Below are 19,266 nucleotides of genomic sequence, written 5' to 3' on the forward strand. Positions count from 1 at the left end.
CTAATTTCAAATAATGCAATGTTTGCAATAACATAAATCGTTATATTCTATTGAAGTTGAATAATATGAATGTAGCGCCATGCAGATTCAGAATATCTTTTTGGTTATTATGATCAATAATTTATTAGTATATAGTTTTTATGAGTCATATAGTATCCTTACTTTGAACTTAATTTAGCTCAGTTGAGCTACTACCATAGAGAAAAGATGCCATGATGTATTATACGTCTAAGTTGTATTATACAACTAAATAAAATTTACAAATAACTGAAATTTGGATAAGGAATTGGATCACTATAGTTAATCTAGGAAAATATCATCAAACAACAAAAATGTACTTTATTGATAAATCAATTTTCTATACCACCAAACTATAAACTAACAAACAAAAGTTAAAGCAACAACAAAAAAGACTATTAAATAATGTATATCACTAAACTGTAACAAAAGTTAGTCCAACAACAACAATAACTACATTAATAAAACAAAACTACATCAAAAGTAAATTTTCACGTGTAAATTATATCATCAAAGAGTTAAGTAGTGTAGAGCACAGCCATGAAGGGTAACACAGAAAACTGAAATGAAGGAAATTACAGTACGATATTCAGAATGAATAATACTATTACACTAATTCCACTTAAAATACTAGCTTTGGAGGGCGCAACCAGATGTGCTGGAAGATCAGTGCCTGCATTCGAAGACGTAGCATCGTTACCTAGCATTAAACATTATAAATGTATTATAACATACCCATTAAAAGTTTATAGATACAACAATTCATATATTATGCTCTAGATGAAATATGAACGTATTGAACATATAATATGAACATAGGTCATAACATTATTATTCGTAAAAATCGTTTTACATCCATATTATGGGAAACGTCTCTTTATAAGGGAATCGTTTGTCGCTCGATGGCATAGTCATCAAGTGTTATCAAATCAAACATTTTTTTTCAAACTTGCTTTTAAATCTTCTTGTTTGGAAAGATTAGTGTTGTAGTGAATTATGAGTGGTACCATTTTATAAAATAATGTAAATCACTTTAATTATTGAAGCTAGAACAAGAATAATATATAAATTTTTCAATAATAATAATGTCATATTTCTCTATCTGTTCTGTTATGGGAAACTCTCGTTAGCTGAATTTAAAGAATAGCAAATATATCAATAAAGTATAGGTATATTCTCACCTTATAAGCAAATATGGATAATTTGATATAAAAATAAGTACTAGTAGGATTCAAGTTATAAAGTCAGCGCCTGATTAACATTCGTTTGCTATCAAGTTGTCTGTCATTAGACAAAATCGTTTTTAGGCTTACGTATTTAGAAATACGGAAATTTATAATTAATTCTTGAGAAAATATATTTTCTTGGCGAATATAATATATTTGAGATAGATTTTATCATTATTAACAAGAATCAACAATAATTAGTGCCGGTTGCACAAAATCCTGTTGAATTTTAATCATGATTGAATCAACGAGAACCAATCAGAGAAGGCTTTTTTGGAAAGAAGGCTTCTGTGATTGGTTCTCTTGGAAATAATTAATCACGGTTAAAATTTAGTAGGCTCTTGTGCAACCGGCACTAAATGTTATTTCAGATATTGTACACAGGAATAACTTGAATCACAGCCATGTACTCCAGAAGGCGGTGGTGCAAAAATAGCATCTCTGCCGTCCTATCATTTCCATTGATTTTATAACCGGTGAATCTCACTCTAAGCAATATAATAGAGGAACAATAGCGTTTATGCAATTGTTTCTCGATGGTAATATTTGATATAAATCACTTGAATTTTATAGCACCTGATTATAATTTGATAATAAATGAAGTATATTGTTGGACTACAAATAAGGAACTGAAATTATATTTCTCAAACATGCAAAGATTATCTGCTGAAGTAAGAAGGATTCTGAGCATTACGTTACATTGTTCTTGAAACTTGGACCAAACAAATAAAAAATCTCTGGTTTCCAAGTAATTTAGTAGCTCAACTCAAATAGCATGCAATTTGAAGATAACTTACCGGTGATTAATTGGTGGCCTTTCACAGTGGAAATAGTGAGAACCTTGGCCAGTTCGTTTTCAGATAAAGGCTGCCAAGACATGAATGTCACTTTCTTCTCCCTTGATGTCATTTGGAAGCCATTATCGGAAAATCGTCCTTTGATAGTTCCTGCGTCGAGCCACACAAAAAGGGCTATCTGATCGCTAGTTATAGTTATCTCAAATTGCGATGAAGAATCTGAATGTGGTCTGATGTTTTTCACCTGAAAAGTGAATTTGAACAATAATTTTCAAGTATTTTAATAGTAATGACTATTTAAAAACATTTAATCTTAATTATCAAATCCTTGAAAAAATATTACAATAAGCAATTCATGAGACGATATTTGCTTATATAGGTTATAGGAGATCGGAGATGGATGAAAAAATGAAACACAATCAAAGAATACTGATAAAATTAGTATATAAAATAATAAATTAAACATGAACTCATAACATTGAATGGGATGGAAGCTTATGGTGACATCACTATCACTATAGCTGTAGATTAAGATAATATTATAGTGCTTTCAAAATTTGGAATATTATACTGCATTTTTCACACAAAAGTCAAAGTCAACTTGTGGATAGAGGATAACTCGTAACAAGAAAAAATCGTAAAGTACCTTTTAAACTTATATGGACAGTACCAATTCTTGCAACAAAATAAATTTGTGTATGTTTCAAATTGTTCAGTATTTCAACTTTTCGTTATATGAACTACTGTCACCTGGTCATATGGGACATATATATGATTCATATATTTATCTCATATTGATCAGGATTTTAGAGTTTTATTTTACGAAGAGTTTAATGAACGGTGTTTCTGCCTTTGAACAGTTTTGTCATCGACAGAAAGATTGTTTATTTCACTTGTTATCAAAATTATTGTAGTTTCTCTTTTGTTTTTCATAACAAACGTGTTCGGCTTGTGCGACTGATAAAAAATATGTATTTGAAATGGCTTCATGTTTGGCATTGACTGAGTTATATATTAATACCCAAAATTTTACTAGTGGTGTGTGTGAGCTCGTTCGTTAGGACTGAGAGTAAAAGTCCGGCTGTTCTGGTGAAGGGGATAGATTTTGTTCTTGTTTTATAATACAGTTTTCCTGTCACAGTTCGGGCAGTTTAAAGAGAATTGTATTATTGAATAGAAGGGATCTGAACCCACTTCATTAGATCAGTTTTTTTATTTATTTTTCATTAATAATTAACGTCGCGATTAACCAGTGGATGCCAAATTGGGGGCCATTATCAAAAAGGTAGGTGACTACTGAGTCATTGTTTTAATTTTTCCATAACCACAACAAATTTAATCTTCACTAGCAGCCAAGCGAGTAGCCCTTGAAATATTTATCTATTTATTGTTATTTCATAATTTATAATTATAATTCCAATTTGTACTAATAATTTATTGTTTTGTTTTAATTATCAAAACCAGTACGATCATTTCTTGTTTCATTTCCCCACCTTTACATACTCGGTGTAGGCACATATTGTTTACATAATTGGTGGAGGTTTATCCTGCCGTCCAGATCTTGTTTACATAATTGGTGGAGGCGCCGGGTATTTAATCCAGCTTTTAAAATTTGGACTTTTCCGGTTACCTCATTGAAGATTCAATTTTTGTGGTTGCATTTTTCATTATTAAATAATTATATGTTTTTATTTCAGTGAAATTATGGGTGAAGTAGTTGAGTTTAAACCTTACGGGGCTCTAGAAACAGTTAGTAGGATGAATTTCGAGGATTTATTGAATTTGTGGAACAATAATTGATTACTAATAATGGATTTTAACGGATGGAGAATGATGATTATAATTGAACAGATTAATTTTGAGATTCACGATATTGGAAGATTTACGATTATTATTGATTTTGAATTGCAAAAGCTATGACAATTGAAGATTTTGTACGATTGCAAGATTTATTATCAATTCTCATTAGAAAGAATTAGATATTTATGATGAGATGAGAAATTAATGATTATTAAGATATGATTGAATAGGATAAATTTATTATTATTGGAGAGATATCGATATTTGAGATATGGAGAATTTATGATTATTGAAACCAGATTAATTGGAAATTTATTATTTATTATTGAATAGAATTGGATTGGAACAGATTAACAATGGAAAAACTTAGACCGTTACTATTACCGAAATTTTTTGATGGAAAAGATGAAGAATTTGACATTGATGATTTTTTCAACTATTTTGAAAAGGTTGCCTTAGCGAACGGTTGGGATGAAAAAGATAATTTATTATACTTGCGGTTTTGTTTGAAAGGAAGTGCTGAGAAATATTTTGACGTTATTGAGAACGATTTGACTCAACAGAACAAATTTGAATATATGCCAGTGAAAGAAAAATTGGTTAATTTCTATCGATCTCCTCTCAAATTGTGGAAACTAGAAAAGGAATTAGATACTTGTAGCATGGAATTTGACGAAGATGGCAGAGATTTTGTAGCACGAGTCTTATCCCTATGTAGAAAAGTAGATTCGAATATGCATGAATCTCGGATTATCAGGATAATTTTAAGAGGTTTGTCTTCAAATATATTTGAAAGAATTATAATGTTATCAAATAGTACTATTGTAGAATTGTATAAAAATATTGAGAAATATGAATTATCATGTCAGTATTTGAATGAGTGGAAATTTGGACAGGTGCAAGTAATTGATGATATTATGGAACCAGAATTTGAAGAACTATTGGAAATCGGAAATGAGTTTGAAAATGAGAATTGTTTAGAAAATGCTATTATCTGTGATGATTTTGATTCTTGTAATTATTATGTTTCAAATGAAGTGGATGTATATTGTCATGTTAGTAACTTCGAGATTGAAAATGGGTTGGATGAAGTTCTTATTTGTAATGATTGTGATTTGAATGAGGAAGATATAATTTACAAAGAGGATAAAGATAGGGAAATGATTAAGGAAGAGTTATCAGATTTATCGGAAAGTGATTTGGATTTCTCTTTTACGATTGATAACAGGCCGTTTGAACATTTTGTGAACTCTGGTATGCGTAATGATTGTGAATCTAGAGGAGTCAAGATGCATCAGAATGTTAGTCTCGTGAATAATAGGACTAATAGAAAAAGAAGACGTAAGAAATGTAAAGTTTGTGGTAAACATAATCATTTTACGCGGAATTGTTTTTACAACGTTAATTATGCTTATCGGGTTTATAAAAGGATGCATAGAATTTGTGAAAAAGAAGGCTATGATATTAGAGTGTGTTCTTTTGATGGCAGAAATAAGTTTTCGGAAAATGCTAGACGTAAGAAAGCATATTTTACTGATAGGACACAGGAGTTTAGTACTAGGCATATTGATGAAAATGTTTTAGACGGCGGTCCATCAAATATTGATAATTCAAGGAATGAATTAGGAGGTTGTATAGTCACTGAATCAGGTTCTACTTTGGAAGGTGTTAGGCACAATGGGATATATGTTAGAAGAAACTATTCTAATACTGATGATAGGAAATATTCAATCTCCCATAAACACGAGATCGATCTTGTAGATATTAAAATTAATTATAGCCAGAAATGTGGATCAGCAAATAATGGTGTTGAACGAAATATTACTGACTCATGTTCAGAGTTGAAAAGTGATGTAGATAATAAAAGTTTTGTTAACAAGATGAATGAATCAATAATCATCGATAAACAAGAACCAGGCCATGGAAATAGTATATTGAATCGATTACAGAAAAAATGTGAATCAGCGATTTGTGTGAACAGTGAAGGTGAAAATACAGAGTCAGATTTGAATTATTGTAATTATCCGAAAGATATGAAGAATAATAAAATTGAAACTGATGGAATTGTTATTAATGAGAGTTCGGTAGAGAAATATGATGACATAATTTTGAATAGTTTGGAAAACGTGTCCCAGTTAAGCGTTAATAGCGATGAAATATTTATTGAAACAATAATTCTGGAGAGGTTTGAAAAACGAACTCAGACTCAGCAGACTCAGCGAAAGTATTACATGAGACAATATTGCTAGTAGAACGAGGCCTTTTAGCTGATTTGCAGTTGTCATTCAATGAAGAACGCTGAACTGTTTGGGACTAATACATCATTCGATGTCAGATAAATTGAAAATAATCATTGTCCGATATGAGAACGATTTTTTGAATTCTCTTTTGTCATTACGAGCGAAGAAATAACTTCTCTACAGAATCAACTTAGAGATGATGCGCAAGAATCCGCTAACATGATTACTAGTATAAATATAGGATTATTGCAAAAACAGGATCCGTTTTTGAAAAAGATATATGACGCTTTGTTGGATTTAGAGTCAGCGGAGAGAACTATTGCACGAAAAGCTAGAAATTATGTTTTAAGAGATGACAGCAAGGTGTGGAAAAGTGAAAAAAATTTTTATTTCAATCATTATACCATAATAATGTCGTCTTTAATCTAGATATTGAGTTTTTTTTTCGTTGGGATGATAGTCATGTTACAGGTGAATTAAATTTTGGGATTTTATAATTTTTTTTTTCACTGAGCTTGTAGGTAGTGATAATTTCAATCGTTTATGTCCAATAAAGTTTTGTTTTAGTATTTTGAAACATATTCTGGAAATTCAATGTAATTCACCGAACGAATCTGTTGTGAAGGAAGTTTTTCAAACGACGATTTTGATAGCGTTCGATATTGATTGACTTCTACTAATTTTTGCTCTACTGGCTGTCAAGAGGCGAAATTATCGAAAAATTCAGAAATCTCCAGTTCATGGAAAACAATTTTGTGATTTTTCGATTTTTTTTTCGGGAATCTTATTTTTTAGGATGAGTACGTTCAACTTTGTTCTGTGAAAAAGTTTGTTTAGAGCAAAGGGTTTTGAGGTTTTTCATTTTATAGTTTTTGTTGGTGACCTTGTATAGTAGCAAAAAAATTTTTTTTTTGAATTTAAAGATGAATTTTAGGTCATTCGCTTGCATTTCTAAAATGGGATAGGATATGTGAAGTAGATATTTTTGAGATATTTGAGGGTTCGTGAGTTATTTCAATAGGTAGTAAATTTTCGGCTACAGTCAGACACGGATTTTGAATTTCGCGCGTTTCTGCTGAATGGTTATCTACTGATTTTGAATTTACAAGGTATGCGGCGTATCTTGATTGTTAGTCTAGAAATTTCAGACAAATTCGGAAAAAGTCGATTTTCGAAAAAAATTTTATTGCAGTTTCATATTTTCTTAGCATAGATTTTAGCATTGCGATAATTATAATTTTGTTTAGGGCAAAGGGTTCTGAGATATTTCACTTTAGAATTTTGGCCCTTTGGATTTTATATTTCATTATATTAAGGTTATGAATAAGTTTTATTGAAATATTTTCAAGGGTTATTAAAGGTAGATGTTTTGTTGATATATTTCATGAATTAAATATTTGAATTTGTTGTCATAAGGTGTTGATAATTAAGGTTTAATGGTGATAGTCATTTTTTTAAGTCATATTTTTTTGAAGTTATGCGCTATATTAAAGTCCCTAAGAGAATTTTTGTAAATATTATTCGTAATTATTTATCATTTCATCATTGTTTATCAGAATTGATTATAATATTTATGGATTTATCATCCAGTGGTTGAATAATAGGATTATATTTTATTTATTTGATCTGTTTTCGATGGGGTCTTATGATTCAAGCCTATAATTATAAGTCCTCGTAAAATTTTATTAAAGTATTATTATTGTTGCTGGAGGTGAAGTCCATATTTTTCAATGGTAATATAGACCAAACTTATTGTCCATGGGTTATAATAAACGGTTATAGGGGAATTTTTTAGCTATGGATAGCAGAGTTTCAGTTTTATACGTTTATATCTTTGAATTGAATTTCGTTTTATAATTTTTTCTCAGTATAAACTAATGATTACTATATTCTTGATTATATTTCATGATAATATTTGAGTTTCATTGTGTCATGGTTCTAATATTAATGGTTTTGAGTAGAAAAGTTTTTCTTTTGGCACAATAGGTTGAGTTTAGGGCTTATTATTATGGTTGAGTTTTTATTTTCAGAAGTGATTTTTGGTAATCATTGTAGAACCATGTTTTACGATATAGAATCAGTTATTATAGAAGAGGGTTTATTATTCCATGGTTACATATTTATAATTTTAGGGTACAGTTACCTATGAAAATTGTTATTTGGCTGGGTTTTACATTTAATTTCACCAGTTGCATTATTGATTTTGTATTGATTTTACAGTTATGATTAACCATGTTATAATTCATAGTCATTATAATTATATCTCAGTTATTTCAAATTATGGTTATTCCAGGAAAATGAACAGGAAATATGGTTGATGGATAGTTTACCATTTTATGATAACCAAATGGTCATGTTTCATTCACATAATTACATATTCTGATTACATGTTACATTTTTGTAATATAACATTATCACTGATATAACTTTCTTTTTTTTTCTCGATAAATCATGGTACGTTTTAATATTTGGTGCCACGAAAAAGTACAGTAATGTAATTCATTGTTTTGTTATTTTATTTTTGCGTTTGTACTGATGTGACCTACGTTAAAGAAAGTGCAATTGTCACGTATTTTTGTTTAGTTGTCAATCTTGTTATTCATATCCAGGGCAAGGTCGTTCATTGAGTGACAAACGTTATTGATACTTTTAAACGTTCACTAATAGAAATTCATAATGAAGCTGTTATAAGACAATTATATTTTTGATGGATGAATATTTTATTCACTTTTATTTTGACTTGAATTTCTTTCTCAATAAAAATATAACTAGAGTATAAGTTTTTATATTCTGATTATTTATTGTATGATTGTGATTTTGTTTTCATATGACTCATATATTGTTCTGATTTCAGAATTGTTCCAGTATATATATATATAGGCCTATGCACTTCTAATAAATTGTATCATTTCTAGGTTTCTGATTAATAATATATGCTAACCAGCCAGTCCAGTTGTTAATTGTAATATTCACGTCGAGTTTATTAATATTATTGTAAACGTTTCTCTTGATTTTTTTTTATTACGATTCATTTGCGGTTGCTTCAAGTAGAGTTTTTTTTGTTTGTAAGAGGTTCTGTTACGCATAAACATGTCAATTATGGTACATTTTGCGTCATTTCTCATTCTCACGACTTTCACGGCGCAACTGGAGGCAGTCAGGGTCTTCGCGGGAGTTTTCTACAAGGAGCTACGTCACGCTGTAGCGTATGAATCATCGGTTCCACTAACATACGAGGTAGATTTCCCGGCAGCTCAGCTCGACATCTTGCAGGCGGAAAGGGTGTTCTGGCCTAACTGTCAACAAGAGGATTGCAGTTTAGCGGATGCGGTAGAAGTTTTGTATAATTCTACAAACGGAATTCTTCGCAACAGTCATGCTGCTTTCAACTCTTCAATTCGTTTGGGAACTCAAGCTTCACGAAAGACCAGAGCGATCGATGTTGTCGGCGATTTTCTTCATTTTTGTTGCGCAGTCGCGACGGATGGGGAACTTCATAAGCTGGAATTCAACGAAAAACATGTAGCTGATCACCTCAACGCATTCCAAGGGTTGGTTGCAGACGACCACAAAGATTTAATTCGGATTTCTCGCAACTTGAGGCAGTTTGCTGGAAATTTTTCTCAGCAATTTCACGATGCGTATAGCAAATTAACAGACAGTATGAGATTATTCGTACAACAGAATGTATCGGAGGAGAAAACACTGTTCACAAACCAGTTATTAATTTACATTTTTCACCTCTACTCACATGTAAATATTTTATCACGGCAGGAATTCATAAATACTGCGAAGGAACGCTGTGATAAAAAGCTTTTACCCTTTTCGCTGGTACACCCCAATTTATTACGTTCAGATCTCTTCAGATTGGAGAAAGGATATAAGTCGAAAGGACACCAGTTAGCTATACCTCTATCGGATTTGCAGCGATATTTTGATCTTCCACTTACGACTTGCGTGGTGAAGGAGAACTCCATGGTGCTTAGCTTAAAAGTACCGTTGGTCAGCATCGGCGGACAGTTTCAATTGCACAAGTATGTGAGGACACCTATGTATTTCGACGGCCAGATTTGTCAGCTTCAGCAGCAGGATTTCGTTTTGGCGCGGAGACAGGAGGACGGTGAGATTCAGGTCATCTCGGGAGATCATCTCTCTTCTTGTCGGGCACAGGACGATTTCTTATGCTATCTTCCGCGGCTGGTGCATGGAGGACATATGTCATCGAGATGTATGCATCACTTGTTTGCGGCGACAGAGCTGAAGGACATCCAACAATATTGCAGTTTAAGCTGTCGTCCAGCTAAGCAGGAGTTGGAGATCGTCGAATTTTCGCCTTCGGAGTATATCGTCGCGAATATACAGGCCAACACTACAGTCACTTGCGAGGGAGGTTCGTTTCATCATCTTCAACCTATTCCGGGAGCAATGTATGTGGTTTTACCCTGTCATTGCGAGATTTCGGTCGGCGGGAGAATAATGGTGAGAAAGACTTTTCCGTGTGACGCAAATGTTGATAAACAACCTCAGGTTCTCCATTACTTACCTTTGCATTGGGTTAAGTTTAATTCGTTGAAAATTGATGTTTTGCAACCGCATTTCAATCCTAATTTTGTTAATTTTAGCGAAATTTTAAAAACTGATATAGATATAAAGGTTCCGGAATTTACAGTTCAAGACGTAATATCGTCAGATATATTTCACAAAGTAGATCTTCCAAATTCTTGGGGAGATGTTGTAAATTCCTCTAGTTTTGTTTTTTATATATTATTTGGCTGGTTAGGGTTTTTAACTTTATTCTGTGCATATTTAGGCATCAAGTTGTATGTGTGTAAATTATCTGCTGTAACGGTAGCACAACCCAAGATACATATAATCGATAGTTAGGAGTTATATAGTTACTTTTTGATGGATTAACTGTTTTATTGTTTTTTTTCTTGACTATAATTATAGTTATGAGTCATAATGTACTTATAAAGTTTTTTTTTTTCTCGATTTTTATTGCAGCTTTTGAAGTAGTTCAATGTTGATTCACAAATAAATTATTGTCAATTGAGATTTTCTTTTCATAATAAGTTGAATATTCATGTATATTAATGTGTATAATATTGAAAGTTAGTTTCATATATAATCAATGTTATTGTGCAGCATTGTTTCATTTTTGATTTTGATTTGAATGTTTGTAATTTAGTTTGAGTAACCTACCTTTCTATGTAAATGTTTGATTTCAATGTATAGTAGCATTATCAAGTCAATCAGGCACACGTTTGTTTCCCGAGTATATTATTTTGTTTAATCATTATTTATTTTTTTTTGTTCCCCTCTTGACTACAGACTCAGGGACGAGTCTTTCAGCGGGATGAGTGATGTGTCACCTGGTCATATGGGACATATATATGATTCATATATTTATCTCATATTGATCAGGATTTTAGAGTTTTATTTTACGAAAAGTTTAATGAACGGTGTTTCTGCCTTTGAACAGTTTTGTCATCGACAGAAAGATTGTTTATTTCACTTGTTATCAAAATTATTGTAGTTTCTCTTTTGTTTTTCATAACAAACGTGTTCGGCTTGTGCGACTGATAAAAATATGTATTTGAAATGGCTTCATGTTTGGCATTGACTGAGTTATATATTAATACCCAAAAATTTTACTAGTGGTGTGTGTGAGCTCGTTCGTTAGGACTGAGAGTAAAAGTCCGGCTGTTCTGGTGAAGGGGATAGATTTTGTTCTTGTTTTATAATACAGTTTTCCTGTCACAGTTCGGGCAGTTTAAAGAGAATTGTATTATTGAATAGGAAGGGATCTGAACCCACTTCATTAGATCAGTTTTTTTTATTTATTTTTCATTAATAATTAACGTCGCGATTAACCAGTGGATGCCAAATTGGGGGCCATTATCAAAAAGGTAGGTGACTACTGAGTCATTGTTTTAATTTTTCCATAACCACAACAAATTTAATCTTCACTAGCAGCCAAGCGAGTAGCCCTTGAAATATTTATCTATTTATTGTTATTTCATAATTTATAATTATAATTCCAATTTGTACTAATAATTTATTGTTTTGTTTTAATTATCAAAACCAGTACGATCATTTCTTGTTTCATTTCCCCACCTTTACATACTCGGTGTAGGCACATATTGTTTACATAATTGGTGGAGGTTTATCCTGCCGTCCAGATCTTGTTTACACTACTCTTTAAAATTATCAAAATATTTAAAATAATATCAACATATTGTCATTTAAAAGCAAAAACCTAATCTCACTAGAATTTAATTTACCTTTAACATAATTGAAGAGAACCTTTTGAGCTATGCTCATCTAATAAAAAAAATATATAAGATAAATTTAAATCCTGCCGATTTGAGGAGCTTCAATAAAATTTATTGAATAAGATTCGGAAATATAAGAAATCGAGAATTGAATTTGATCCAATGTTAAACATTTAGAAGAGAATATTTAATTTGTATTTATAATTAAAAATTAATCGTGAACAAATTTTACAATTAGATTTAATGCTCATTGTAATTATAAGCAATGATGCTTCTTCTGGATTTTTTCTTGTACAATACATTACGTACATTTTCCTCGAATGAAAATTATGAATGATGACTGGAGATTGTACTTATAATGGAGATTGATGGAGAGGCTATATAAAGTAGATTTACCTCACCGTTTTCAACATGTTTATTATTCCGAAATCAAAGTTCATTCATTTATGTTGATAAAAATGTTATTTTCATAGAACATGATATCATCCTACTCTTTTGGAGGCTCCAAAACTATCGTGTAGTACAGATGGAAATTACTGAGATATTGCATTTATTAAAATGCTGAATGATTCAACCATTATTATTGAATGAAAATCTGAATTAAATGCTGTAAATCACCCCGAAGACAAATTCCCGGGCTAACAAATAATTTTTGAATAGCAGTGCTCATCGAATTTCTATCTGTCTGTTTACCCTGTTGTCAACATTTGCAGTAGCAGAAGTTTTCGGGGTGATTTACAGCATTTAATTCGGATTTACGTTTGATAATGATAAGTAATTTAATAGTAATAAGAGCAAGTGATAAGTGATAAAACTATCGGGTGATACGTGTAAGTTATAAGTGAGTATCGGTACTAAATGCAAGTGATAAAACTATCGGGTGATACGTGTAAGTTATAAGTGAGTATCGGTACTAAATGCAAGTGATAAAACTATCGGGTGATACGTGTAAGTTATAAGTGAGTATCGGTACTAAATGCAAGTGATAAAACTATCGGGTGATACGTGTAAGTTATAAGTGAGTATCGGTACTAAATGCAAGTGATAAAACTATCGGGTGATACGTGTAAGTTATAAGTGAGTATCGGTACTAAATGCAAGTGATAAAACTATCGGGTGATACGTGTAAGTTATAAGTGAGTATCGGTACTAAATGCAAGTGATAAAACTATCCGGTAATAAGTGTAAGTGACTGGTTATAAATAAACGGCATGATAATGAGTGTAAGAGCGATGAGACATTGGAATGGCGAAAGATAAATCGGGTGTTGGTCTATACACTAGAACGTATTGAAATTGTACATACAATAGTTGCTTTGGTGACAAACGTGTTGACTGGATTAAACTGGTCCCACCGGTAGACGACAACTAGCAGTTGCACTTGCAGAGGAGGCAGCTGATGTCGATCAGATATCACCATGGCCTTCACTCGATCGTCGTACTCAATCCACGGCGATACAAGTATCGGCGAGAAGAATTTCTCGGCAAAGTAGTGCAGCATTTTCCATTTGCCACCGAATTCTAACACAAAATTGTTTTATTCTAATGTGAAATAGATTTTCAGAAAAGAAACACAATAACTTTTCTGAAACATATATCCATTCATTATTGTACACAAAACACTATAATCATAATATAATTTACCTTTAACATAATTGAAGAGAACCTTTTGAGCTATGCTCATCTAATAAAAAAAATATATAAGATAAATTTAAATCCTGCCGATTTGAGGAGCTTCAATAAAATTTATTGAATAAGATTCGGAAATATAAGAAATCGAGAATTGAATTTGATCCAATGTTAAACATTTAGAAGAGAATATTTAATTTGTATTTATAATTAAAAATTAATCGTGAACAAATTTTACAATTAGATTTAATGCTCATTGTAATTATAAGCAATGATGCTTCTTCTGGATTTTTTCTTGTACAATACATAACGTACATTTTCCTCGAATGAAAATTATGAATGATGACTGGAGATTGTACTTGTTATAATGGAGATTGATGGAGAGGCTATATAAAGTAGATTTACCTCACCGTTTTCAACATGTTTATTTATTCCGAAATCAAAGTTCATTCATTTATGTTGATAAAAATGTTATTTTCATAGAACATGATATCATCCTACTCTTTTGGAGGCTCCAAAACTATCGTGTAGTACAGATGGAAATTACTGAGATATTGCATTTATTAAAATGCTGAATGATTCAACCATTATTATTGAATGAAAATCTGAATTAAATGCTGTAAATCACCCCGAAGACAAATTCCCGGGCTAACAAATAATTTTTGAATAGCAGTGCTCATCGAATTTCTATCTGTCTGTTTACCCTGTTGTCAACATTTGCAGTAGCAGAAGTTTTCGGGGTGATTTACAGCATTTAATTCGGATTTTCGTTTAATAATGATAAGTAATTTAATAGTAATAAGTGCAAGTGATAAGTGATAAAACTATCGGGTGATACGTGTAAGTGATAAATGATAAAAACTATCGGGTAATACGTATAAGTTATAAGTGAGTATCGGTACTAAATGCAAGTGATAAAACTATCCGGTAATAAGTGTAAGTGACTGGTTATAAATAAACGGCATGATAATGAGTGTAAGAACGATGAGACATTGGAATGGCGAAAGATAAATCGGGTGTTGGTCTATACACTAGAACGTATTGAAATTATACATACAATAGTTGCTTTGGTGACAAACGTGTTGACTGGACTGAATTGGTCCCACCGGTAGACGACAACCAGCAGTTGCACTTGCAGAGGAGGCAGCTGATGTCGATCAGATATCACCATGGCCTTCACTCGATCGTCGTACTCAATCCACGGCGATACAAGTATCGGCGAGAAGAATTTCTCGGCAAAGTAGTGCAGCATTTTCCATTTGCCACCGAATTCTAACACAAAATTGTTTTATTCTTAATGTGAAATAGATTTTCAGAAAAGAAAACACAATAACTTTTCTGAAACACATATCCATTCATTTATTGTACAAAACACTATAATCATAATATAATAATTATGATCATGGAGGGAGAACAAGGCTGAACCTGTACCTGTAATTAAAATTAAATTACGAAAAAAATGTTTTTTTGTGTATTGTTTATATTAGAATAATATTTTTTCTGCTGTGGAGAAAACTGTACTATTTATTTTTAGAGAAATCGTTTTCTGTTGTGTTGCTTAGAGAATTGATTAATTCTGTGCGGAAAAGATATACGTGGCCTAGTAAAAGTGAAAAGTACAGAGCCATGAAAGTTGGCCAAGAATCTAGAAACTCATTTTACAAGATTGCAGTTACAAGTGCGATTTTAATTAGATATGAGTGATAAATGCAGAATATTTGTGACTTGACGAACACGTTCCAATCTAACATTGTAACTCCACTTCCAATTCACTAACATTTTCTATTCAAACTTAAATAAATATTCAATTTTGGAACTAAGTTAGGCTACATTGAATAAATGCAAACAATGAGTATAATTAGTAATGATGATTATAAACAAGAATAATATTACAAACACAGTTTTTTCAACGCTTTTTTACTGGAACCTAACAACCCAAAACCCAAAAAAAACTGCCTGTATTGCCCATATAGATATTATACCTTTAGGTCAACTTGAAAATGACCTAAGTTAGGGTCGAAACTAGTCGTTGACATATTTTAAAGTTTCTTAAACGCACAAATCATTCATTCTCTCTCTGCATGCTCACTGCTCGAAAATAAACATGGAATAACACAGTACCCTCGGTGTTCGAGGCGAGTATTAGAAGTAGAGCCTCAAGGAGGCTAACGAGTTACTAACCTCCCCTTCAAAAATTTCAGTGACCAGTTGCCCAAGGAAGGCAAGGGGCCAGAACTTCTTGCCGCCTGTATCATTCAACAAAGAAGATCGTGATATGCTGAAAGAATATAGTCAAAGTGACTCACCTACAAGTTGCAATATAGCCTTTCAGCAAACACGACATAAAATGCCAACCAAGGTGATTGTTAAAAATAGCTTGAAAAGTCTGGAACGTATGATGAGTAAATTTGGAATAACTAGACTAATGATTGGAGTTATATTGATGCGGGAAGTGAATATGTTACCTAGAGATGACCACGAGGGTGCTTGCCAAACATCGTTCAGTTGCCAGTAGAGCGCTCCCATTGTCAAGCCATAGCCGTTGCTGTCCACTGAGTCACGCATTTGTCGATATCTCTCAGTTAACGTTTTCATCGACATAGCTTGATTGATCTGAAAGGCAACAGTAGCGCACCTTATTTTATATTAATACATTTTGCTTCATGATAGATCACAGTTGTTGAGTATTTGGTGAAGAGTGCATTGTCAATTAAGTTACATTGATGTAGATCCCTGTATTCTCCCATCTCCCGATCACTAAGTTGATGAATATTGAGAAGCATGTTGATTCAGTACATAGAAATTGATGTAAAGTAGAATTTTGTAAGTTCATATAACAAAAGTAAGTGAGTTTTTTACTTATATAACAAATCTAGATCTTATTGGATTTCTACTAATTTATTCAAACAGAAATTCTCTCAAAATTCAAAAAAGATATTCAATTGTGTTTCCTTGAATGAGATTTTCCTAAAGTTTCAAATTCAAGGTGTGGTAGATGTGAAGATCAAGATATTGAAGCAGGTTTTTTCAAAAAAAGAAAATCCTCAGATTTGATTTGTAATTGCAAAAATTTGAACTAGAATGAGTTCAACTTTTTCTATAGAAAAATTACATTCAAAAACGCCTATGACGTTTTCGAAATGGACAAGATATGTTTTAATACCTGGCTAAAGTAGATCCACTGATGAATATCAGATCTATTGAAATTTGGCAAATTCATGTTGATTTCTTCTTCTATCTGAACATAGCCAGCTCGGTGATGTTGTCTACTATTGATGAGCTTTGAGAATGGAATCAAATCATGTTCAGGTATGACTTGCTTCAGAGTTGTATACGAGGGCAATGATTGGATGCCATATTCTGAACTGAATCTTGTAGGACCGACATTGGTTATGTCCCAATTATCAGCTAAGTAGTTGTAGACGTGTACTAGAAAAAAACGAGAAAGCAATTCAACTCAACAAGTAGGATGTGGGTCCTCCAATAGGTAGGATAAAGTGGCAATGACTCAAAGAAAATGAAATATTTTGAATCATCAACTTTTACATAGCATTTTTTATTGTGTTCTCTATTTTAACAACCCGTATTTGCTGTTAACCAAATGAAAGTAATATTGTTTTTGTGTAATTTGAGATATTTAAATAAATTCCGTTATATATATTTTTTCAATACAAATCGCTGAGGAATGTGAATTTTGCGAATATGTGAACTTTGCGAATATGCAAGGTCAAGTACCTCGATATTAAATCACAGAACAAGCAATTGAAAACTAAGAATTTAAATAATAGAGAATGTTTTCAATAGAAATGAGATTAAGGAAGAGTAAATTTACAGAAACCAAATTCAGAACCCAGGATTTTGATAGGATCAGGATTCAACAACTATAAATTCTAGTTATCTGCACACAGGGACAATAATAGCTTTCAGTAGTTGTCGCGGGAACGCGGAATTTGAAATTTAAATGTACGTGACATTTCAAATTCCACTTTCCCGCGACAGCTAGTGGAAACAACTATTGTCCCTGTATGCAGGCTGCTCAACAGCATGTAAATCAGGTACTGGATAGTAAAACTTGAATTGATGTTTTTACATTGAGAAGTAATTGAATTGAATTCAAACTTGAAAAATATAATATCGTACCATCTCCATACAAAGGATTGTAAGGATTGTTGGACAAGTACCCTTCTCTCTCTGATTCCAATCCATTTGAAGGGCTTGAAACAACATATGATCGAGTGCCATCATTTTCTTCCACTAACCGCTTAATTGTTCTCACGTAAAGTTCAACGTAATCCAGAGAATACCGTTTTCTCCCTTTCAGAGTGTGGTACCTATTAAAAAAGATACATTATAAACTCAATGAGGCTCATGGAGTACATAATTCATTCTAGAAAATATATATAAAGATTAAGCATCAACATCTCCGTACAATGAATGAATTTCAAGAGGGTAATTAGAAATACCAAAATTTTGCAACTTTTAAAAACTCCTGACATTTTTGAACGTGTGAGGATTGATAAACTATCAAGCAAGCATAAATTGATGCTTCAATTAAGCAAATTAGAAAAAAACATAATTTTAGTAGTGTTAGTTTATTTATATTGATGACTAATAGCTAAATTCATGTTATAACAATAAATAATGTTTTATAAGCTACCAGATTTTGTTTTTCAAATTGAACAATTTTTGCAAGATATTGAAGTTACAAGAAAAACTTTTTTGAAATTGATTTTCTAATTTTCCATCCTCTTTCCAAAATGGACTTTGTCTTCTACCACCGCTATTAAACTGTGTAATAAACGAGAGTTGGAAAACATACCAATTTCCAGTCAAAGCGGCCTCATTCTCATTGTTTCCAGCCCAAACAACAATACTTGGATGGCTTTGAAGTCTACGAACTTGTTGAACTATCTCAGTTGAAACCGAATTTATGAACTCGTCATTTGTTGGATACATTGCACAAGCAAACATCATGTCTTGCCAAATCATGATACCCATTTCATCGCAAAGCTGGAACAAAAATGTATTTCTCAATAAATTAATGTTTTCCAAAACAAAAATCTAACGAATTTTCTAGGTATTGTAAAAACATTACACAACTGAGTTTTATGAATTCGCCTCTAAAAGTAAAGGTAGGTTACCCTAGGAATGTTGTCGGGTTCTTTACTATACACTTGAACACTACCTCCGTAAACGAAGCCGTAGTGCATTCACCAATAAAAATTCGTTGATTTCAGCTGATCTATACCAGCTAGTGTTTTTATTGGTGTAGGAGCCCTACC

At 32.1% G+C, this 19,266-nt stretch overlaps 1 protein-coding gene across 1 annotated transcript in view; it reads right to left on the reverse strand.

The window, feature by feature from the left end:
• Positions 1-320: 320 nt before the first annotated feature.
• The window catches only part of LOC111044547 (beta-mannosidase), a 56,685-nt gene continuing 37,739 nt past the window's right edge, over positions 321-19,266 (reverse strand). The window contains exons 9-16 of the mRNA XM_039425722.1: positions 18,804-18,994; positions 18,125-18,315; positions 17,148-17,413; positions 16,450-16,597; positions 15,017-15,256; positions 13,662-13,876; positions 2,042-2,312; positions 321-718 (exon numbers count right to left, since the gene is read on the reverse strand). Of these exons, the coding sequence (XP_039281656.1) occupies positions 594-718; positions 2,042-2,312; positions 13,662-13,876; positions 15,017-15,256; positions 16,450-16,597; positions 17,148-17,413; positions 18,125-18,315; positions 18,804-18,994 (1,647 nt within the window). The 3' untranslated portion in view covers positions 321-593. The remainder of the gene's footprint in view (positions 719-2,041; positions 2,313-13,661; positions 13,877-15,016; positions 15,257-16,449; positions 16,598-17,147; positions 17,414-18,124; positions 18,316-18,803; positions 18,995-19,266) is intronic.

Source organism: Nilaparvata lugens, chromosome 4, assembly GCF_014356525.2.
Source record: "Nilaparvata lugens isolate BPH chromosome 4, ASM1435652v1, whole genome shotgun sequence".
Taxonomy (NCBI): Eukaryota; Metazoa; Arthropoda; class Insecta; order Hemiptera; family Delphacidae; genus Nilaparvata; species Nilaparvata lugens.